General features: G+C 42.1%; 1 protein-coding gene across 7 annotated transcripts in view; it reads right to left on the reverse strand.

Moving 5' to 3' along the window:
- Positions 1-1724: 1724 nt before the first annotated feature.
- Positions 1725-25222, reverse strand: part of LOC117406442 (SH3 domain-containing kinase-binding protein 1-like) — a 74923-nt gene continuing 51425 nt past the window's right edge. Inside the window, exons 7-18 of one of the 7 annotated variants that reach the window (XM_059028033.1) lie at positions 18779-18860; positions 17330-17424; positions 15563-15664; positions 14909-14960; positions 12765-12836; positions 11105-11261; positions 9921-10006; positions 6397-6506; positions 4924-5064; positions 4144-4403; positions 3078-3141; positions 1725-2464 (exon numbers count right to left, since the gene is read on the reverse strand). In XM_059028033.1, the coding sequence (XP_058884016.1) occupies positions 2423-2464; positions 3078-3141; positions 4144-4403; positions 4924-5064; positions 6397-6506; positions 9921-10006; positions 11105-11261; positions 12765-12836; positions 14909-14960; positions 15563-15664; positions 17330-17424; positions 18779-18860 (1263 nt within the window). In that variant the 3' untranslated portion in view covers positions 1725-2422. Of the gene's footprint in view, positions 2465-3077; positions 3142-4143; positions 4404-4923; positions 5065-6396; positions 6507-9920; positions 10007-11104; positions 11265-12764; positions 12837-14908; positions 14961-15562; positions 15665-17329; positions 17425-18778; positions 18861-25222 lie in introns of all 7 variants that reach the window. The other 6 variants (XM_059028032.1, XM_059028036.1, XM_059028035.1 and 3 more) reach the window with 6 other exon arrangements.

A 25222-nucleotide genomic window follows, 5' to 3' on the forward strand; every position in this document is an offset into this window, starting at 1 on the left:
CCAGCTTCCTCTGGTATAAGAGTTTGGGGGAGGAAGGAGGTTATTTTCTCTTGTATCACGAGACACAGGGTTAGCTGTATATGTTTAACCTATAGAGGACGCTGTTAAGTAAGCTCTATGCTGTGTGAACCTTGAACAGGACACGGTAGCAGATGCCCATAATGTTCCTGAAGTGACTTATGACATTTAAAATGATTTAGGGTGATGACACAATGCGATCGCTTCCATGTAATTACTGTACTGGAGCGCAGCGGCAAACCTCTTCAGCACACTGCTGGGGGGAGACCTCTAGTGGACAAACAACAAACAAACACACACAAAACAAGCAGTCACTCCCGCGTTACACACAGTGGAGCACAATGTACTCAAGGGTTACTAAAGAGCTGAATTTGAGTTCTAAAAAGGGAAAAGCAAACCTGGACTATTACAAATCAAGGCAAACAGCGACCTCCTCAGGGAGGTCTATTCAATGAAACACTGCCACTGCGTTTCAATGTTAAATTAGGAACACTGCGATCATCTGAATTACTTTTGAAGACAAAAATACACCAGAAGAGACTTGGTCTTGCTGATGCTAGTTTTCTTTCAATGGATTATTTAGATCGGCCTCCACTTAGATCAGCTGAATAGTCGGGGTGTGCACAAACTCGCTGCTCATGCTCGGAGTTGTCTTTAAGAAGTATTTAAATCGGCAGCTATTCAATATATCCATTCACTACCGTGTTGATTTTAAAACAAGAAAGGCTGTCCTTCCCTCACCTTTACAATTGAGTACCAATCAATGGCAATTGACTTCCACACTGAGTGTTTCCAAAGCCGACTGGAAGAGTATTTTCCTCTCATCCGGGGCGGTGACAGTTTTACTGCTGTGCTGGCATACCGAGGCTTTTAAACTTGGGTTAAACCCCAAAATGAGCTAGTTTCAATTCTGCAACCCCACCTGTTTGTGTTCCTATTTGAACAAAGCCCTGGTGCAGGTGCAGCCCTGGTATGAATGCTTAGTGAATCGGGCCTCGTGATACGTCTAACAGCTTTTAATAACACTCTTGTAAACAAAATATCATGTCTCAAACCGTCTACTTTAGTGCATAACATAAAATGCATAAATCAAATACATAAATACCATTGTCTCCTGTGTATTATGTGTTGTTGGGAATATTCATTTCACAATAGCAATTGTCTTACTTCCTGTCTGGAACTCTGGTTTCCCAGTGTAAATACAAGGACCAGCACTACCTACATAAAAGCTTTTTTAATCAAACAGGAGCGCTCTGCAATTATGTGGTTCAGACAGCAAACTGGAGATTGTGTCTAAAAGGGTGCTCAATACTTTGGGAGGGCCACTCCAGTTGGTTAATGGGCTACGACATGGGGATAAACACATCAAACCATCCCCAGCATCTCTTTTATGGACATGTCGGCTGTCTACAGGAAGTGGGGGACAAATCATCTCTGTAGCAGTGTGGCGTCCTCTTTAGCTTTACAATCATGAAAGTTACAGGGGCTAAAGGAAATACTGCTGCATTTCTATATAAAAAAATATCTGCTTAAACATTACAGAGACGTGGCTGGTGTCCTCATAGTGTAGGTACTGTCAGTGTTTGTGGGGTCTTTTTTTAACCCAGCAAGCACTATAAAAGAGTACACACACGCACGCACTCGCTCACACACCCCAGTAAGGAATTATTCATGCACTGAATATACAGTATTGAACATTATAGAAATGTGTTCATATCTTTGCTTTTTAATAAAAATGTCCACACATAATAGTATTTAGAACATTGAAATATAAAAAGGTATATAGAGAATATTTTGCAAAAGAACAAACCAAGTTAGAAAACACACAGGTCTCCTTCAACTTTGAAACAATCTCAACACTTGAACAGTAAGTGTCAATGTCACACTGGCAAACCATGTATGTGAACCCAGACTGGGACCCGGGACCCGGGAGCCAATGCCGTCGTCGCTATGAAACCCCAGAGCACAGGAATCACTTGCAACCACAAAAAAGCACAAATATTCCCCCACAAAAGTGGTAAAGCACATGATATAACTTGTAAACTTATATTGTGAAATACATTTTTTTTTTAAATGAAAAATATAATCAAAATAGTACCAGGATGGGCAGAGCAGCCTGTCATTTCATTCACCAGCCGTGCACAATGACCCCTCCGCTAGAGAGCGAGGGCTGGGCATACAGAGGAGGCATCGCTCAGCAACTTCCCCATCGGCTACAGTTCGTCTCATGCATTTAAAAAAAATTAGATTTCATCTTTTTTTTTCTTATATAAAAAGGACAACAAGGGAAAGTTTACAAAAAAAAGTTGTTGTGTTTTTTTTTTTTGTCACAAAACTAAATTTGGCTGTGGCAGAACTGCAAGACTCGTAAGGTGAGCGAGCGCTGGTTCTGCTGCTCGAGCGCTCATTTCGAATGAAGGAATTTCTTTATGTGTTCTACTTCCATCTGAAAAGGAGAGAAAAGAAGCAGCGTTATCTTACAGCCAGACCTGGGCTCTATCACAATTACAGTTACAATCACAGCAGCACTGCAATTACTGCAATTACGATTACAGGTACAAACACTGAAACATGCTACAGAATCTTTTTTTTTTTTTCAAACAAATGGGGTCACCAAAAGCAGTTGCTAATACAAAAATAACGATCGAATGACAAATAAATGTGTAATTGAACTGCAAACGATCAATTACATGGTAGAATTACAATTACAATTTCCGCAGGTGTGCCAAGGTTCAACTCCAATTACGAATTGCCCAGTTACAATTGTGATTGACCCCAGGTCTGCTTCCAGCTGGTATCACTGTTCTTATAAGAAATGTACCCTTCTCTTATGTTAACCCTAGAGAATACTTCAAGAACAGCAGAGAACTCAGGACAGGACCAACCCATTCTTTTATTGAACCAGCTGGCCTGGCAGGGATTATATGCAGTGATTTCTTTCTAGCCAACCGGATCGCTGCATTGCAGAACACTGTCACCAATCACTGCTAGCCTAATAAAAAAAACATTCCGAATTGGGATTTCTTAGTGTCTGCTGTGCCGGAGTGACGCTCACATACCTGTAAGGATAAACGGATTTTCTTTTCTTCATCCAGTTCATTTATTAACTGTCTAATCTCTTTCCTAGGAAACAGGCAAAAAGAAAGAATTAAAAACCATTTCCCTTTATCAAGACCAAAGCTGGCAGTACTCGTATTCTTCGCAATGTCTTTTTTTAGATTTTGGATATTGGTTTCACCTTTAGAACTGGGATACTGTATATCAAGTTCTTTTTGTGCAATTTGCAGTTCGTGAGTGAAAGGAAGAAATGGGCTACAAGAAATCCCATGGATTTCAAGTCAGTCTACTTCTAGTGATGCAGTGAGAAGCACACTTTAAGATTACTGGAAGCTCTGGAAAATCTATTTTACTCCACATTGCTCCCTGTGTAGTAAGCAACACATGAATGTACTCAAATAAACAGTTCCGGTATTAACCAAGCAAATGAATAACATTCTGAATTAATTATGGGGCCAGTAAAAAACTCTTTCACTGGAGTGCTCTGAATTGAAGTCCCTGTACTCACTTGTGATGGCTCTGAATTGAAGCCCCTGTACTCACTTGTGCTGGCTCTGAATTGAAGCCCCTGTACTCACTTGTGCTGGCTCTGAATTGAAGCTCCTGTACTCACTTGTGATGGCTCTGAATTGAAGCCCCTGTACTCACTTGTGATGTCTCTGAATTGAAGTCCCTGTACTCACTTGTGATGGCTCTGAATTGAAGCCCCTGTACTCACTTGTGATGGCTCTGAATTGAAGTCCCTGTACTCACTTGTGATGGCTCTGAATTGAAGCCCCTGTACTCACTTGTGATGTCTCTGAATTGAAGCCCCTGTACTCACTTGTGATGTCTCTGAATTGAAGTCCCTGTACTCACTTGTGATGGCTCTGAATTGAAGCCCCTGTACTCACTTGTGATGTCTCTGAATTGAAGCTCCTGTACTCACTTGTGATGGCTCTGAATTGAAGCCCCTGTACTCACTTGAGCTGGCTCTGAATTGAAGCCCCTGTACTCACTTGTGATGGCTCTGAATTGAAGCCCCTGTACTCACTTGTGATGTCTCTGAATTGAAGCCCCTGTACTCACTTGTGCTGGCTCTTCATGAGGTCAATGATGGTCCGCAGGTCCATCACCTGTGACCGCAGCTCCTCCAAGGGTTGCTGGCTATGGCTGGCTCGGTCGTTCTTTGGCTTTGCTTCGTGGCCTACGTGGGAAGGGGAATTGGGTCTGTGTCCTGTGGCCGCCCCCCCTGGGTGCAGGGCTGACTGGTTACCACCTCCGCTGGAAGACAGGGCTGGCACTGGCGCTGCCGGCTTCGGGGGCAATCCGGCTTTCAGATCGGCTCCCTGGAGACGGAGCATTATAAACAGTGAGGTTCGGTACCTGAGAAACACTCGCTGTTCAGGAAACAGGGATGCTCAAATGACTCATGAGTTAAAGCTTTGTGAATACGACCCTTTAGATATAAACTCCACTCACCACTGCATAACGCTCTAGCAGTATAGGAAAGAGAACTCCACTCAACACTGCAGAGCACTAGCAGTATAGGAAAGAGAACTCCACTCAACACTGCATAGTGCTCTAGCAGTATAGGAAAGAGAACTCCACTCAACACTGCAGAGCGCTCTAGTAGTATTGAAAAGATAATGTAAGTGACTCAAAATTGCTCCAGTAGTATTGAAAAGTTAACTCAACCAGAAAACTGTGATATTTATCCTAGGTTAGTATTTCTGTAAAGCGTAACTGACCATGTGGTGTTTGAATCCAGGGCTTGAGTCTCCAGCCCTGCCTCTACAGCACCGTTCCTGATTCTCAAAGGCTTTTAAAGGAAGTAAAAAGAAATGCATCCCAGCTTAGTAGCAATACCTGGATAGGCCTTGGGGCTCTCTTTCCTGCTTCGTGTCGTTTCAGGGAGGGAGAATCCTGCCCTTCTCTCCCTCTGTCCTTCTCATGCTTGTCTTCTTCCGGAGGTGGAGAATCTGCTAAATCTGAACTGGAAAGCGAGGACTGCAAACAGAAAGTCAGCTTTTTAGAATTACAATAAAAGAACACTGCATGCAAACAAAGGAACAGGAAGGGTACACAGATACTGAGGCAAGGTCTTACCAAATACACATTTGTCTACTTGACTTTTAAACTTGAATCTTACTTCCCAAACCTAGCCTGTTACAGCATGGATAACATAAGAATAATTTACGAACGAGAGGATGCCATTCGGCACATCAATGTTCGTCCGGTTCCTAGAAGCTGGTTGATCTCAAAACTCTGTCAAGTTGTGTCTTAAAGGTTCCCAGCGAGTCAGCATCAACAGTGTGGCTAGGGATCTGATTCCATCCCCTCCTCCAGTCACCTTAAAGCCAGCAGGAAAAGGAGCATACAGTGCACATGCGGGGTCTTAATGTCATTGCATGGCTGGCAGCACATCTCTTTTCTCAGCTGCCAGCTCACTGTGGACCCTGTAGGGTCTGTGCAGCCGTATATGAGGAATCACACCCTCCTGCACAGGGAGCCCCTGCTCAGATCAGGCATGCAGTCCTGGAAGGAGATCAAACACAAGACCTTCCAACCCAAACATACCAGAGAGGGGAGGGGAGGAGCAGGAAGGGGAGGAGAGGGGAGGGGCAGCTTCAACAGCAGGCTGGCAGCCAGCAGAGACTGGGTGTGAATCCCAGCCAAGACACGCTGTGTGACCTTGAGGGTGGATCACGGGACTTTGTGGTGCCTCAGAGCAATACTATGACAATGTGGGAATAAGCTTTCGCCCTTGAGCTGTGGAAGACGTTTGGTTTTTTTTTTCTGTAATGGATTTGGTCTCCTTTGTGTGTTCACTTTTAAGTTCTAATTGAGTCTACATGCTAATGCTGTCATAAGTTTACCGCTGTATTTTTGCAGTTTTGCCCCATGCTTTTCCTATGGTTATACTGTTCTAGGTATTTCCCATAGTGCACCCTGGTTTGCCATGTTTAATAATATGCTTTACCATACCTTGCTATTCTTGACAATGCTTACCTTATTCTTTGCCTTGTTTTCGCTATGCTTCATTACACTTTGCAATGTTTTTACTATGGGACACTTATATGAGGGATACTATCACTTAAACAAACGTTGTTACAGAAAAACTTAGTGTACTTCACATTCACTTTGATGCGTTTTAACTGTATTCCTTCATACCAAGTCTAGCTTGCAGTCTATGCAAACTCCTGAACACTGCTGAATGGGATCCTTCGCCCCTTGGAGCTCAGTGATCTCTATACGGCTCAAGAGCTCTCTGCTGCACAGCCCTGCTCTAGGCAGTCAGTAGTGAGGGCTTGTGAAAGGGAAGGACCCAGAGATGCTTACAGAAGTGAAGATCTGAGAGCGAGGCCGTCTGTCTGTGACTCTGGGTCTGGTGGTGGTCGGGTGGCAGAGCTTCTCAGAAGTCGGTACTACCGTGTCGAAATCTTCGATATCTTAAAAATATACGTAAAACATTCATTTTAACAGCATGAGCGAGTCACCCACATTACAAACTGCACCAAGATACCGCAGTTACCTGATACAGTACAATATTTTAAGTCCTCTTCTTTTCATAGAAAAATCAGTATACACCACGGGCTAGATTCTCAAAGCTCTTTAAGCCAAATCTTTATCAGCAAGATTTTTCTAAAACGGGTACAATGCACCCAATACAACTGACCACATCAGGGCTTGCAAGTAATCATACATGGTTTCTATTAGTTTCAGAATTGCATATTTTTTTTTCTTTATTTATAAAAAAGAGACATAAAATGTGGTATAATTTTGGAGTAAAACGCTTTGAGAATCCTGCAGCAAGCCCTGAAGTCTACTGGCTGATTCCCTGTTGGTCAGAAATGAAGGAAGAAAGCATATGATAAGGGGCTCGTTAGGAACACAAACGCATCATCAGTTAGGCAAAAAATACAGAAAGAGAAAGAAAGAAGGAGAAAATGTTTGCTGCTTCATTGAAACACTGCCGGCCGGTCACTGCAGCACCTACAGCATGTACTGTGCAGACACCAGCTACGAGACATGGATTTCTGCAGCAGCATGTGGGAACCGCATACAGAACTGCAACACAACAGCACCATCTAGCAGACATAGGGACACATTTTCAATGCTACAGACCTTAATTAACTGGCCCAGTAATCACTATTTACGAGAACAGATTAGTTCAGGATGAGACCAAATAATTCAATAGGGAGTTTTTATTTTATTTTATTATGTTCTTCAAAAGTTGCTGCAGATCACACACTTGTAGCATTTCCGTCCAATTGTATCACAGGAACAATCAACTGCAAATCCCCTTCACCTGATACAGTACAGAACCTGCATGTTGAGGGCTCATTAACTGACACGTGCCGTTTACGAAAGCCCTTTCAACTGTTTAAGAGTGGATTACAAGTTCATTCTCATTTTCAAAGCGCTGTTGAACTTAAAGCTGAGGGAAATCAAAGCCACTTTTTCAGGCGTGAAACCTGGTTCCTGGAGAACTAGTTTGAGGCAACTTTGTGCAGTGGCCTGAAACGTAGTCTCCAAACCATGTTCCAAGCCACAACGCGGCTTCATGTCCCCTCAGCTTAAGAGGGTGTTATTAATGCACTCTTTCAAAAATCATTCCTTAATAAAAAAAATATAGAAAAAAGGGGAAATTCGAGCAAAAAAACAATGTTCCAATAAATAAATAAATCAGCAGAAAATCGACCACAACAAACACTATCTACTTCCATTGCCTGCCCCTGTACTGCATGTGCAGTAAAATCAATTGCACATACTCTACTGCGTTTCGCTTGTGTCAGGACAGGCGATACACACACACACACACATTATAATAATGAATGAAATGCTTCAGCATGCACTCAGTACACCGCAGACAGAGATGTGAAGAGACACAAGGCACCTGAAGGCACATGCATTGAACAGAGTAAGAACCACAATGAGCATGCAGTGTCAAGCCTGCAGCCTTACCAGCGGTGAGGGCCGAGGTGTAGCTACCCATGGCAAAGAGAACACAGAGTTAGGAGACTGACGAGAGATGAATTGAAAGGAAAAGAAAGCAAAGCCTGAAAGCAATGACAAAAGAATAAAAAGGTTATGTTCCTCCTCGGACTCGCTGGGTAAGTATGATGACTGAAACAACAGACCAGCACAGGAGTGAAGAATACATGAGTTACTGTAATAGCAAGAGGATATGCAGCGACCCTGCGTCTTACTAAAGTATATTACATGGGTATTACTTAGCATTGCATCTTCACCCATACATTAAATTAAACCATGCAATAGGACGTTCTCTGTCCATAAACAGTAGTGGGCACATTTATTGGAACACCCCATTGCTTTTATAAGTTGTTTAAGATGCCTAATTAAAGCACAAAGTGGTCTAACATTTTCATACATGAGTGCCTATTGTTTCTATATCACTGATTACTGACAGGAGATTGAAATTCTCACACCCAGAGGTTTTCATGCAGGTAGGTATATAAAGGATGTAAATGACAACTATTGAGATGTTCTAATACATTTGATTTGCACACTAATGTATAGTGTAACACTGTGAATTCCATGTAAAATAATGCAATTTATTTGCTTGAAATTCAGTGCAGCCAATGTATTATTCTATATTATATATATTCAGGGGTTCATCTGTAAACAGTAAGGTACTGGATCTGATCATTAAGGAAGAGGGATTGCATTTTTGTTTCCAGACCTATTTGTCCTGACCTTGATTTACAGCAGCTCCCACGTATGCTTCAAATGCTTTAGTGGATCAGAGTTTCGTGTCTTATTGTTGGTTTCAGTAGCTGCATTTGAAAACTGTTTTAATTCTCAAATTTAAAAAGATACCGGACCTGGGATCTGGTGCGATCGACCACAAATAAACCCCTGAATATACTGAAGGTTGTCATATGAATACTTCTATTGCAGGTGAGGTCAGTTTTCAAAATGACTCTGAAAGATTCTGAGCAAGTAGTCTTTCCGAAGTTGTCAATTGAAATAAAGCATTACCAATTCAAGAAATCTTTAGACAATATCAACATTATTCCATTCAGTAAAAAAAACTTTGCACTACAGTAAAAATATCTGTCTATTGAAATCCAAGCTACCAGTGGAAACCATTTTCAGGCCAGATATTTTATAATTAAGGTGGTGAATCAATCCATTTCAAATAACATGTTTGTACCATAACTGTGCAGAGAGCAGTTTACACACACACACACACACACACACACACACACACACATATACACACACAAAAACTACCTGAAGACACCATCGAACAAAGTAAAGGCAGCTCAAACCAAACACATCCCAAAGTGATCTTGCTTGGCTTGCTTATCCAGAGCTTGTGCAGTATTAAATGTCATGTTTTTAGCAGCTCAGAGTGATAAACCACAGAGAGATGTGATTGTAACGAGACCTGGAGTTTCTAATCTGAGTAGTAACAGGACTCCTGGTGGCAGGACCTCAGCTCTCTCAAGTGGAGGAGTGGTTGTGCCAGATGGTAAAACCACAAGCCAACAAAGGACAGGACTGAGGAACTCATCAGCCCATTGAAGACATTAAAAACCCACAGACATTTGCCTTATCAAGCCCTATTTTTAAATCCCAAGCACTGTAGTTCTCAATAAACCACGCTAAATGAAAATAGCAAGCCATGCATAATAAAGCAGTGTTGTGTGCAAGCTCTCGTTGCTACTGTACTGTGCATCTTGCAGCAGTTTCAAACATGCTTAAGAAATAGCTTAGTATTTCACTCCCTATTCCCCAAATCCTGCTGCTGAAATCCAAATAGCACTCTGTAAGTGGCAGGCACTGGCATCAATTCTAAGCAGGTTATTTTTAATTGTCCTACAGAGTTCTCTCACCAATGTCATTCGATTTCTCAGCGGAGTCCCTCTCCGGGGTGCTTGCTAACGTACCACTTCCTGCTTCGGACTTCGGGCTCTCACACCTGCAAAGAAACAGCAACAGCAAAATCAAAACCTGAGAAGAAAAAAGGTTCTCTCAACGCATGGCAGTGCCGCTGCTGGATGTATAAACACTGAACAGCGTGTGTCTGCTATCTAGAGTGGCCAGAGAGACTGCACTTTCACGTCGGGCAGCTATTGGGTTTCACAGCTGACAAAAGCCATTCCTTCGTTGCAAACCTGCTGTTGTCGCTTTTGCTGTTAATCAAGTACTTTTTTTTTTTCGTCCCAGGACAAATGAGCAATTCCTGCAGCTGTCCAACTCAGTGCCTTAAATAGCATGCTAGAGAAGCAGTACTGTATCTCTGCTGTGAAACTGGACCAGGAATACTAAACAAGCCTGGTCTAAAGTGAAATCACACCAAGGACACCAAGTGTATCATAAAACACTAATATTACAGAGCATTTTACACACAGCCTGCTATAAACTTCAGAGGAATTCCTGCGTGTTAAAAGCAGGTTTTGTAGGCTATACTACACAGCATACTATGGTATTCTTTCGGGTGTAGTATACTGGAGGCACACGCTGTACTAGGGATGTAACTCCCAGCTGCTCTCAGTCATGCTTGTTGTGCACAGGGTGAGCGCAAAACATTTTGGAAGTGTGTCCAGTAAATTACGCATGGGTCAACACAAGCACATTTCTTTTAACACCTCCCAGTGCAATATTACCCAGATGAAATAATTACAAACTAAACACTGCAGAATAAAAAAAAAATACATGATAAACCTAGGCTTTATAAGCAAAGAACTACTAAAGCCAAATAAAAGTAATATCTAACTTATTATTTAAAATGACTTTTTAAAAATGACTACACACTTGTCTGTTCTGCAAGAACATAAGACAATGTACGAACGAGAGGAGGTCACTTGGCCCATCAGTGCTCGTCTGGTTCCAAGTAGCTGACTGATCTCAAAAATGATCTCAGTGATTCAGTATGAACACCATGGCTAGGTAACCCATTCCATACCCGCCCCACTCTCTGTGTGAAGATGGCTCTCCACTTAATGCTTGAACACCAAGCTATGTTGAAGGCTGGTGGAGTCTCACTGGCTGTGCCGCTCTGCCTTGCTGAGCCTACCTGATGTTTGGCACCGGCCCCACTGGCCGCTCGGGTCTCTTGGGGGGGAAGGAGGTCGGTCTGCTCAGGGAGTTGCTTTTGGGAGGCAGAGGTTTCTTTGGAGGGATGGCTGGCAAGGTGGGCTTCGATAAGTCTTTCACATCCTTGTCTTGCTTATCTTCTAATATAAACGGAAAAAATGAAAAAAAGGAAGTGCAAAATTGCAATCATGTGCTTTTTAACAACAAATAAGAACACAAATTTTAGCGGCCAGTAAATGATGTGTTTTTTTTTCAAAATAATTTGGAAATACTCCAACAAGAAAATCCACATGGCAGCAACTGTGCAACAAGTTCAATATTCTGAACTGATGTCATAATGAAGGGAACCAATGAATGAAATCCAAGAGGAATAAGCAGAGTGAATAGTGTTATTCATGGGCACAGCCCAGAATCGGGGAATGGTACAGCATCACAGTAAGAACAAGGCTTTAAGAGGGGAATTTAACTTCTGAGAAGCTCAAGAGATCCTATGTACTGTGCTACTGTATAATGCAAGTGCATGCAGCTCTGTGCACGATCATTTTTATTTTGAAGGTTCTCTTTAAAAAATGGGGGCCCTTACGTGCTGATCATGTCCGTCTGTCCATCCATCAGTCTGTCTGTCACACTCTACAATGCTCCGATAAACTCCCCATTTTATACAAACATTTTGAACCTTTCAGAAACTGTGTGTAATTATGAGGACCCTCTATATGTGCGTGCACTAAACAAACAGGATATAGAAAAACAGAGCTATCAGTATTCTAAAAGACCATGACCTACGTCCACACTATGTACAATTAAAAACGCAAGCGTGTCATACAGTACCTATCTATAGACAGACAGAACGAGAGGTTCCTCCTTATAGACACAGATCATTTGCTATGTGGTTCTGCAGATATACGCAAGTGTGACATGTATATACAGTAAGTACATAAGGACAGATGGTCAGGCATCTCCTTACCCGCAGATTCTGATGCTCTCCAGAACTAAAGAATGTTCCAAACAAGTCTCACCACAAATGGAAAAGAAGTTCCCAGGATATGTAAAACTCTGTTAATGTTGCCTCCACTATATACATCCGCAACAGGGATGAGAAGAACAGAAATAACAAAATATACTGTACATGCTCACTTTCTTTGCCCTGATCATAATCTGTACAATGCATATATCCTGTATATTAATATAGTGTACATCCACCAGTATTGAAGCAGGCTGTTTCCTGCACCTGCATGCTCTTATATTGGCAGTAACACAGCATGCCTGCCATCAGCTACTGAGCAGCCACAGCAATAACAACAACAGCTAGACTAAACCATTCCCCTTTCATTATCAACTGTGGCAGGAATGTAAGCCAGGGAAGTAAAACACAATCAAACTGAGAGCTCGTCTGAGGAGGTTTTATATAAAACAGGAAGAGCATTTCAGTTTTGTATTGGTGTGTCTGAGTGTGTCTGTCTGTGTGTCTGTCTGCGTCTGTCTGTATGTCTGTATGTATGTGTGTCTGTCTGTGTGTGTGTCTGTCCGTGTGTGTGTCTGTCTGCGTGTGTGTCTGTGTGTGTGTGTGTGTCTGTGTGTGTGTGTCTGTGTGTATAGACACAGTGCACACTTAAAGAGTTTAAACATCATTCACGTCATACCTTTCTCCTCTACTTTGCTTGGAAGAGACTCCGGTCTTTCTGGTGGTGCCTTTTTAACTTCTGGCTTTTTCTCTACGAGAGTCGGTACAACGGCATTATACACAGTGTCTGTCACAGGTGTTCAAATCAGTTTAGTACACTGTGAGTACATGGTTAGGGTTATCTAGTGTCTGTCAGAGGTGTTCAAATCAGTTTAGTACACTGTGAGTACATGGTTAGGGTTATCCAGTGTCTGTCAGAGGTGTTCAAATCAGTTTAGTACACTGTGAGTACATGGTTAGGGTTATCCAGTGTTAGTGTCGGTAACGCAACCTCATGCCTTGATAAAACGACAGGAGCGAGAACAAAGCCTTGACGACCGTTCACATTCGGATTAGTGGCAAGCAGGGGGTCATGTGTTACTGGGTAAGAGACAGACGTCTATTTGATTAAAATGTAGTTTATTGGCAGGAAAATGATGAGACAGAAGAAATGCGGACAGGTAGTCATCAATCCTGTAAACTGGTCTTCAGGGCAGAAAGAAACTTGAGCATTGAAATAGATACACACAACAGCAACGCATGTATATAATGTTAATATAGGAAAACAGAAATGGGTTATCAAGACAGGTAGAACTCAATATGTAGCAAGAGAACTGATGGAAGTACATCAAGAGTAATACAAGTAGATCCAGTACATATATCTCAGTGAACCTGCATAAGTGAATGACAATGATGAACCGATCAGTAAGTTCCCATACAAACAGCATTGTGAATTCATTCCACTCCAGTACTCTAGAGTACTCATCATGTCCCTGGTGGTGATCCCCAGCACACCAGCCCATGTTTACACAATGGACTCTGCAGCATGTTCAGTATGCATGGAGATGCACATGTTCATTGGCCCACTGAAGGAGTCCCAGTTAATGAGAGAAGAGGTGCAATTTAATTGGCAAGCGCTCGGGTCTGAATGTTATCAAGGCGTGTTGCTGTCAACGCAGCAGAAGAGCAGACAAGCAGAGCAGTGAAGTAGCGAGACAAACAACTCCAACCACAGCACCAGCCCTGTATATCTAAGATCTTATATCTTAGTGTGTTTGTCCCAGCGCTGTTACAAAGGGAATTTGATTCAAATAGAAATGACAGAAACAAGGTGTACTGCCTGGTGAACTGAAGTGGTCAGTAGAGTTCAGAGCTACTCGAAACAGTGAAAACAATGCAAAGACATGGCAGGAGAAGCACAAGGGTTCATTCCAGCCAATTCCAGTGCATGCTTTTACTTGAAACCAAAGCTGTGAATTTGTAGAATGACGTAACTGCATTCAAGCATTCGCAACCTCCTGCATAGCATTCACACCTCTTCCTGTTTCTGCAGCTCTGAGGTCAACTGCCACTTTTCTATTCGACTAGAACCCTACACAGAAGGCTATGGAAGGAAGGGGTTTGTTTTAAACAGTATGAGTAAAATGGAAGCTATTACCCAGTGTGCCAAGGCGGTGTAATGTGTGTGTGTGTCTATGTGTGTGTCTGTCTGTGTCTGTGTGTGTGTATGCGTCTGTCTGTCTGTCTGTATGTGTCTGTGTCTGTGTGTGTGTGTGTGTGTGTGTGTGTCTGTGTACGTGTGTGTGTGTGTGTCTGTGTGGGTGGGTGTGTGTGTCTGTGTACGTGTGTGTCTGTCTGTGTGTGTGTGTGTGGGTGTGTGTGGGGGGGGGGTATTGGGATGGCAGGGAGGGGGTTAAATTCCTCCCTGCAAAAACACGTGGGAATTTGGCTGGAGCCGTAAATTGAATAAATGATTAATTAGGCCACAGGTGTATAAAAAAGTGTGATCACGGGTGTTAATGTTAGGATTAGTGATGGTGACGGTATGGTGCTGTGCTGTGCTGTGCTGTGCTGTGCTGTGTCATGTTTGGTGGTTGTTTGTATTGTGAATAAAATGCACATGAGCAATTAAACTGCAGCTTTCTGGTCTCATTGATAACTCTACCCGGTCACACCCAGTTACAAAAAAAAAAAAAAACTGTCACGATGTTCAAGAGATACAGTATCTACACATGTGGTGCAGGCTGCAAGAAGAAGCAACAGCAAGCTGTGTTGCTTCAGCAAGCCCTTGACAGCTATGCCCAGCTGTGTTATTAATTGCAGGTGACAATGAAAGACATTTACCTGGAGTCTGTCTACCAGTAGGAGCTGCAGGAGGGGGTGGCTTCTTCGGTCTCTACATAGGCAAGAGAAACGCATACAGTTTAACAATCACACATAAAATGAGAATAAATGAATAGCTTCTTTATAGCAGTACGTGCCAGCTCCGTCGAGCACACAGCTGTGTATTACCAGAAATATAACTTATTAGCAGGGTGTGTGTGTCAAATGCATGGACTGGGAGTCTGTTTATCAAAGAACATTAGAAGTGACCGAGAGAGAGAGAGAGAGAGAGAAGGTATGAGAGGATACCAAGCTGTGCTGGAGAACAGGTACAAAAAGAAAGAATCGTTGAAGAATGATGTCACCACAGGTTAGGTATAAAGAGGCTTGTTTAGAGCTCTGTTGTTAGACCAGAGGAAGAAGAGAAGACTGTCACACTCTGAGATTGGTATCTATGTGCATTAATTCCTTTTTCGTATTGCAAGCTGATATCGAAGTTTAATAAAGCATTAGTATTAAACTGACTAATTGTTGTAATGAGTGAATCACTGGGTTAATCCACTAGATAAGACTCCCAGCAGTGAGACACTTAATAACAATTCATTCAACACTTAGATCTGCTTTTAAAAGAAAAGCGGTTTATTGATACCCGGCACGTTTTGATGCAGAACTCACCTCTTTTTCAACATCCGGGGGGAGCAGCTTCACAAAGTTATCAGGAAACACTCCCCGCCGGCTCCCTAACTCCCCTCTCCACCAGCCTGCGTCGGCACAGTCCTGCAGAACACACAGCAACGGGAGGCATTCATGGTGAATGGAGGAGTGGTGCATTGGAATACAAGAGGGCACGAGGTGTCAGTTCACTAGCGTGCCAAACAGATCATCTGCACAGAACCTCAACACTACAAACACTCCCGGAATGGCTGGGAGAAAAGTGGAGTGAAACGTTTGGCTACTGCCCTGAGGATGACAGGAGTCCTGTTGGGTCCAATCAGAGCAAACAGTCACAGGAACGTTACAGCAAGAGAAGACAAGCAGAGGAAATGGATGAGACACAGCCGCTTGAACAGGAAACGCTTTAGAAGAGTCACAGGAAGTTAAAGAGCTTCTCAAAGAAGCAAACCAAGATTAGGGTTACCATACGACTCCGTGTACACTAGGACAGCTTGGGCCAGTTCAACCTTTTCAACTCAAATCGCAATGCATTCTGGTACGTTTTACCTGTCTCAGGTACCTTTCACAGCAGGACTACACTTACCAGAATGCACTGGGGTGCGAGTTGAAAAGCCTGAACTGTCCCAAACTGTCCTAGTGTACACTGGAGTCACATGGTAACCCTAACCAAGACCCCTCTGACCCTAGGCCAGCAAATGTATTTTAGAGGTTCATCTGAGAAGCATCCAGATCCTCCGACGCCGTGTCCGTTGTTTCTGTCAGAAACTGCCACCGTTGCTTAATTTCTGCTAATACCTCGTGGCCTCATTATTGTGTCTAATGATAATGATTATGCTGTAAAGTTTAACTTTGATTACTGGGATGAATAAATCCTTGATGTGGCAGCACATGTTTCTGAGCCCGGCTTGAATAAGAACAGCTCCAGCATCTCATGTAAACTTTGCACTAGCTGCACTCTCCTCTGGTGACGGTTACTAGGTGTGGCTGAATTGAAGGCGGAAACTACTACTGGGTGGGTGGCTCCGAAAACAAACAGCGATCACACAACCTGATCATCCCAAACCAAACTGGAACACATTACACTGGCAGCCATGAATGTTCCACCGCATTTCCATCTGTTCTTAATGAGTTTTACCGTCAAAACACACTTTATGAGGAGCAACAAGTAACTGTTTGTTTTTCTGTTTTCATTACAACGCCACTGAAGTAGAAATTGGCACATTGAAAGCATTTAGTTGGTCCATTAATAACAACACTTGTTTGGAACACTTTCCAACAGTGTTTAAAGCAGGTTTGTTTCACTTTACTATGAAGTGAAACATGTATTGAAGTAAATGGCTACTTCTCAGTAATCGAATGCATGCTATAAAGTAAGAATTGAATTGCTATGTATTATTCATTTCTGCAAAGTGACGGAACACATTAGTCATGGGACAGTTAACAGATTTCAATAACAACCAAATGTTTAATGTGCTTGAGTCACAATGCATGTGTGTTTGTTTCAGGTTTTATAGGTTTCAAGTTTACTTCCCTTGCAGTTGAACTAAGGTGACCTGGTTTGTATTGTAAACAATGGCGGCTGGGCAACAAACCAAGCCTCAATCCACCTGCTATCCAGTACTGCAACCCCAATCCTAATCAAGGTATTGAATTCTCTGAGCAAACCAAACCACACTTAAAAATGCAACTGAAAAACAGCAGATTGCTGGTGTCAGCATCATGCAAACTAGGATTCTAGTACACGCCCACATCACACACTGAGCTCACCTTACTGATGATAGCAACAACATCCCCTTCTTTGATTGTCAACTCGTCTTCGTTTTGTGCTTCATATGGGAATGTTACTTTGCAATATTCCTTTGCTAAAGAGAAACACAGCCGTTAGCATCATTAAAACAAGTACACTGGAGGACTTATCTACCAAACACAAATGGAACCCCAACTTAATGTACAGACACCCTTTGAAGAAGCATATTGCATGTGTGCTTGCTGCTGTATTCACAGTTAAATGCAGCGTACATCCATGCATTATACCCCCTTTCCACAAAGCCTTAACTACCCGTATAATGTTATTTTAAACGCATAATTACAACGTTACAACAGGACGAAGGTCACCTAACGGATTTACACACAAAATAAAACACATAAATACAGTTCTGGTGGATAACTCAAATGTGCAGCTAAACTGGAACAACACCATCACCAAAACAGGAACAGGAAAACTGGAAGTGGACCACGAACAACAAGGCTGGGGGTGGGGAGAACACATTTCTGATTCCATACAGGGAGAGGGCATCACTAATATTGAAAAAGGCCATGGTGAGTCCTACTGAATCTCACCGATATGCTATTAAACAGTATGGAGCATCAAGTTTTTTTTTTTTTTTTTAATGCCTCCTTACCCTTTTATAATGTTTTCAATCAAGGAGGTTTATTGTCGTAAAGCTTTTTGATATTTTCTTTTAAGGCGCTTTGCCCTCAGCTCAGGAGCTGCTCCTCTGTTCCAGTTGGGTATGATAGACGTATGTAAGGTGCTTTGCCCTCAGCTCAGGAGCTGCTCCTCTGTTCCAGTTGGGTATGATAGACGTATGTAAGGTGCTTTGCCCTCAGCTCAGGAGCTGCTCCTCTGTTCCAGTTGGGTATGATAGACGTATGTAAGGTGCTCTGCTCTCAGCTCAGGAGCTGCTCCTCTGTTCCAGTTGGGTATGATAGATGTATGTAAGGTGCTTTGCCCTCAGCTCAGGAGCTGCTCCTCTGTTTCAGTTGGGTATGACAGAGGTATGTAAACCAGTCTAGATCAGCTGAAGTGTCTTTATAGAAGTAAGAGCCTGCGCTATCCATTCAACAGGCATTAATGATCACGTTTTTGCTGGTAACACAGCTGTTGACGAGATGGCGTTGGCTCTTACCTTTATAGAGACACTTACAGTTCATACATCTATGACAGGCCACTAGAACAGCAGCTTCTGAAATCAGGTGAAAGCATCGGAAAACAAAATATAAGAAAAACAATTGCAATCAGAACCAGTGTAAATCTGAGAGAGATTGCAAGTATCATTAAAAGGCTCGGGGACAGTAAAACAAATAAACCGTTGAACTTGTATTGAAATACTTTGCCTACATCTCTCAGCTGCGTGTGCTTGGGGCTCAATTGCTCGTGAATGAAGAGAGGAGTCAGGCAGGGTGATTAAACACACAGCTGCACTGTGCACTTACCCGTCGCTTTGGCTCTGCTGTCAGAGTCTGCTTTCACAGGCTCCTGGGGTCCAGCGGAGGAGGGGACCTTCCTTGCCGTTGACTGTCCAATAAAAAAAATAAATAAATAAAATAGTGGAAAACAAATGAACAGAAATAACAACCAATAAGAACCACTCAAGGAGGAGAAAACTGCAAACATACAAGCCATTCTTCTCCTGTCCCGTTTAAATCCTGCACTCGTGGAACCTGCATCTGAACTAAGATGTAGCAGTCCCAGTACTCAAGGGCTACAGAATATTACAATCCAGACCAACTGCTTGGCAATCTGTCATGACAAACAAGTATTCTACTTTAACACATTTATGTTCTTTTTCTTGAGCATGATGATAGAGATGCAACAAGTAATCGAATAATCAATTATTTCTGGTGCCCTATTCTGAGCCTCACGTAAATACTTTATATTACAAGCACATGCAAGTTTTCAGTTGTGTTTGAAGGCTTTCCTGAAGTTTATTTTTAGTTTTTGATTAAACATTGATTACTGATGTCTATTACCTGTCTGATATTCAATTAGGAAATTGGTTTCTGATTGCACCTTTGCAAAATGTTTTTTTTTTTTTTTTGCAATACAATGAGTGAAGCATACAACTTCACTAAAGCACATAGTTACCAGCTTCACTAAAGATCTCTAGTAAAACTTTCCGGATAACAACTACACTAGCTAGCAAGCAAACAAGCAGGTATTAAACAAGCACCTAATACCAGTGGTGTGCCTTTACCCCCAGCTTAAACATCATTTTAAAAAAAACAAGATCAAACCTGTTGCATGTTCTTAATTCATCAACTTGTCTGTAGTCCTGCCTTCTACGATGGAGCACCCAGATCTCCCCCTGTACATGAGGGACTGCAGAACCCAGGAACAGCAAGCGTCTGCCCCTCTGACATCACAGACACAAGCCAGGACGTCAACTAGACTGTACACAGCCTGGGAGCACTTAAATACAATCATTGTCTAGCACCAGGCTTCAAGCTATGCAAAGCTGATGATTCAAATGCAACAAATAAGTTGCTTGCATTTCAGCAGAATTCACAGCTTTGAAACTTTTAATAAGTTTTTTTGTTTTTGTTTTTACCCGTACATAAAAACTAGTGCAGGTTTCATGCAATGTATTTCCAAACACATGGAGAACCTCAATTGAAACCATGTGTGGAATGATACACAGCAGGGAAACAGGAAAACGCCAAGCTAAACAGACGCCAGGACAACATAAGATCACTTCCATGTTTTACAGCTGCATCCAAACTCACCGAATTCATTCAACCTTTGCAGTCTCAATTTGTTTAAGACTCCCTTCTGAGTTCCCCTAAACGATACGACTCGCTTGACTGCAGCGTTCGAAATGCAACAGCTCGTTGAAAACTCTTACACAAACCATGACGTTTTAAAACATGACCTTGTCTTCCGTTAGGCCAAGTTTTACTTCTCCTGTGTCTTAAAACATTCAGCCAGAGCCTTCACAACCGCCTCCTCAACTTCCCCTTAAATCGACAAGCAAAGTGAAAGAGAGAAAAAAATTGCTCGGAGGCTGGGCCGAGCAGAGAGTCACACTGAGAGCCACACGGCTCAAGTGGAAAACAAAGCTGCCATTTGTTTATTACTTAGGAGACCAAGTTATTTTTGGAAGAAATGTCAGAGGTTTTCCCCTCCCAGGACACTGGCCCTGACATCCACTGACCACTCCCCATGGAATCCACACATAAGCAATGCATTCATCTCCAGTGTTTATCTTTTGTGAAGACAAGCCCTCATAGAAAATACTGTACAGTACACATTACAAAAATGTAAACGTTGCATTAATGAAAACAGCTGAGGAACTTTTTTCCCCCTGCTACAGTTATTGGGATGAGTTAGTATTCAGGATTTCCACTAAAGCGCTCTCAAAAAACTACTATTCCGCCACTCCATCAGAACAGTACGCTGATAAGCCAGGGGTACCAGTGCAGGGCTGTGGTTCAAACTCTTATAATTACAACATTCATTCTATTATTGGCATTATCAAGGATTAGCAATAAAGTGTAAGACTCGATTGACTCATAACTGAAACTTAACCAGATTACATTTCTGTGATTCCAAAGCATAAACGTACACGTCTTAAACTTCCGTTACACTGAGTTATGTAAGGCACTCACAAGCACCAAACAGGCAACTCCTTCAGGGGGTGGATAGGAGATCTGGAGATGTTGGAATCGCAGCTCGGTGTTGCCTATAACTACCTTTCTATTTACACAGAAAACATATCGTTTAAAATACAATGGGCCCCTGAACTACTCTCTTTTATCTGTTCTTATGAAATTGGCCACAAACCAATTTCCATCAAACAGGCCACTATGCTTCTCACCCAGTCATCACCTTACAATGTATACTATGGGTTAAATATAGGTCAGAACATATCTATTCCCTTGCCAAAGCTTGATATAATACATTTGTGGGAACCAAGTCTTTGAACTTCTCTTTCGTACACTCAGTCATTTCCACTTGACATTACCTTCTATATTCTATAGTTCACTGACCACATCATTCAAACTCCCACTTATTCTCCACTCAGAGCTATACAACTATCTCACTCCAGGTGCTGGTCCACTTGGAAAACATGATCATCACATCTCTCTACAGCAAACTCTTACACACAATCCCATGCTTTTTATGGCGAGGAGTCTAGAAGTTTGATCAAAAAGTTTTGACTTGCTAGTATTCTGATAATGAGGACTTACCCAAAGTTAAAAACATTGTATTTTCATGGAATGACCCTGTTTTATAAACAACTTTATACAGTATGTGACTATAGGGTAATACAGTACATGAAATGTAAATGGTTTGCACAAGCTGTTATTGTTGCATACTTAGGAGAAAACAATTACTGACTGTGTCTTTTGGGCTTGTTTGTATCTCATGACATCATATAACATGCAGCTCTACCCTCTGCTTGTGCTTGATGCACTGCCAGGGCGAGAGCTCATATTAGCTCATGTGTTTCTTGGGTAATCAGTTCATTACAAACGGGTGTTAGTTACTCTCTAAGGGCAGAACGATTTTCTGTGCGGCCCCTTCTCAAAGTGCACCGTCTGCAGAATTGTCGTTCCTTTCAGAATTACACCTAAGCTTTAATGGGCTATCTTTACAGCGTGGTACAGCATTTTATGATGTTTCTGTGGTTTTCCATGTTCACGCTACATGCTGACAAAGCTCATTTTGCCCTTGGAGCTACAAACACACTGGAGATGCCAGCTTTTCCTTTCAAAGCAGCATGCGACCGGATATATAAACAACAAATATTAAAAGGTCCATCATTTCTTTACTAGGATTTAAACGGCACGATCCGCTTCTGTAAGAAGGGTTTCAGCATTTCACAACGCATTCTTTTAGGATTGGAACTCCGCCTCAGAACTGTCTGTGTCACCGTGTTCTTAGAACATTCATCTGCAGGTCACTGTGCAACTTTCGAGCTTAAACAACAACAAAAAAATCATCACTTTCTTATCGACTGCTTGTGCACCAAGTTGTTACAGGTACATAATGTGGTGCAAGACAGTGAACATTTGCAAAAAACACCTTTAACAAATCCATACAATTATACAAAACTCAAGTCAAGTAGACCAGCATTTTGTGTTTGTTTTTAATTTGTACACTGAAAGCAGCACTAGACGAAACGTTTGTCTACTTGACTGAATTTCTTATAAGTTTTGCTTAAGAATTCTGATTGACAAACATTTGTTGCTACCCCTACATGGAGATCCTAATGAAACAGCGCAGAATCTAAAAGTTACAGACTTCTTTTCTGAAAGCTTAGTTCCGAGTTATTACCAGAAAGGCACAACATTCCTTGCATTTTGGTTTAGTGTGACATGGGTTACAAAAGTGTTTACTGAAACCAAGCTAGTAGTGTTACACACTTGTATTTCTCTTGTGATTTGGCTGGGAGCAGTGTGCACAATCAGCACCTTCAGGGCCAAAAAGCAGATCTCAAGTTTCACACACAGTTGCAACAGCCATATGCATGAACATTTCTTATTCTGTATGCAAAAAAAACAAAAAAGTGTACTCTCCACAAAATACAACTGAAAAATAAGCATGTGCATATTACTATATGTAGTAATATAATACGTGCATTGGAAAAACCTTACTATTCTTTATTCTGATTCTTCAATATCTCATCACAAAACTAATAAAAAGGAGCTTCAGTCTGGCAACATGCGAGGGAAGCACGTGTTACTGGGTAGCTAGCTGCATGAGGCTCCAGAGGGCACCAAGCTGAATTACTGATCAATTAATGTTTAATTGAGGCTCGCAACATATAAGCATTGGTGATCAATAATCAATTTATCGATGCATCTCTAATGACATTGCTTCACTAATCATCTTCTCTGAGCGAGGGTAGGAGTGATGGAGGGAGGGCAATTGTGGTCTAGGAGAAGGATTACTGTACTAATAGGCAGGTTGGGGTTCTGGCTGTCCACTCTGGCCTTATTTTACCCAAAGCCCCCATTTGGTTAAATGGATGTGGACACACAGTAAGCCTGCCATGGAGCTTGAACACCCCCACATGCAGCCCCAGACTCTGCACTTCATGGCAGCGCTCCGGCCACTGACCCTCTGCTTCCTGTCTGCAGTCATCACAACGCCTGAAACCGAGAACGCCGGACTCATTTCACTTCCGAATCGGCTTCAAAGGGTTTCTTTACAAATTAGGAGCGCATTAACTAAAGGTCTTAGGAAGAAGATCATTTATAGTTAGTGGGAGAGAGCAGTTTTTTCATGATGAATTTAAATGTTTAAACTTTACAGCCTTAATATAAACGGGACACACCCCCACACATTTCTTTGTATCATGCACTTTTGTACTGGAGGCTTGCCAAAATGCACAACAAATATTATTCCAAAGAATAAAAATGCCTTGTATGAAAACTCTTGGCAAAGACGTCCTGCCTCCTGATTACCAGTTGCACAACTTCCTCTGTCCTCAGAACAGCAAACTGATTTACAGGACAGACTTCTCATGTCTGCACAGAAATATAAAACCGAAACAAAACTACCCTTCAGGATGTTACAAAATAAAACGAATACAACCCCTGGCTAAAAAAGGAACTGTATATATATTTTTAATTGCAACTTTGGAAGTAGTAGCATTACTGCAGAGTTTATTTCCTAAAAATAAAAGCTGTATTTCCTCAAAGAAAAGTTGAACTCCCTGATAAACAATTATGAAACAGTTGGGTCTCTATGCTCCTGTCGGGTTAGGGGGGAAACTGGACTGAGGATAGTTCACCTCGTCCCACTCTAGTGACTCCTACTGGTCCAGGAAGAGACTAGCTTGGCTGGAACTCGGCTCCAAGATTCAGCAGCTTTTAAATCTCCAAAAAACATGTGAGATCATCATTAACAAAACCCATAGAGAGCTCCCACCAGCAGGGCGCAAACAGGAGAACTGCTCTGGATATTCCAGCCCTCCAGTCAGCCAGGAAACTGACAACCTGCACGTGGATCAGGAAACACAGAGGCTAAAGGGGGAGGAGAGATGCCAAAGCAAATCAGAAAAATGACTGACCATTTCAATAATACTGCATTACAAAACCCTGAACACACAATAAGATATCCACCCTGCGTGAGCATTTCAATAATACTGCATTACAAAACCCTGAACACACAATAAGATATCCACCCTGCGTGAGCATTTCAATAATACTGCATTACAAAACCCTGAACACACAATAAGATATCCACCCTGCGTGAGCATTTCAATAATACTGCATTACAAAACCCTGAACACACAATAAGATATCCACCCTGCGAGAGCATTTCAATAATACTGCATTACAAAACCCTGAACACACAATAAGATATCCACCCTGCGAGAGCATTTCAATAATACTGCATTACAAAACCCTGAACACACAATAAGATATCCACCCTACGAGAGCATTTCAATAATACTGCATTACAAAACCCTGAACACACAATAAGATATCCACCCTGCGAGAGCATTTCAATAATATTGCATTACAAAACCCTGAACACACAATAAGATATCCACCCTGCGAGAGCATTTCAATAATACTGCATTACAAAACCCTGAACCCACAATAAGATATCCACCCTGCGAGAGCATTTCAATAATACTGCATTACAAAACCCTGAACACACAATAAGATATCCACCCTGCGAGAGCATTTCAATAATACTGCATTACAAAACCCTGAACACACAATAAGATATCCACCCTGCGAGAGCATTTCAATAATACTGCATTACAAAACCCTGAACACACAATAAGATATCCGCCCGGGGAAAGCAGAGCTTGCTCCCTCATTTCAGGCTGCTTGTTGCTCACAGGACATGTGAACATGACTGGTGATCCCTCCTTAGTCTAGGTCAGTGACATACTGTACACCCACTCACAGGCACAA

Source organism: Acipenser ruthenus, chromosome 8 (assembly GCF_902713425.1).
Source record: "Acipenser ruthenus chromosome 8, fAciRut3.2 maternal haplotype, whole genome shotgun sequence".
Classification (NCBI taxonomy): Eukaryota; Metazoa; Chordata; class Actinopteri; order Acipenseriformes; family Acipenseridae; genus Acipenser; species Acipenser ruthenus.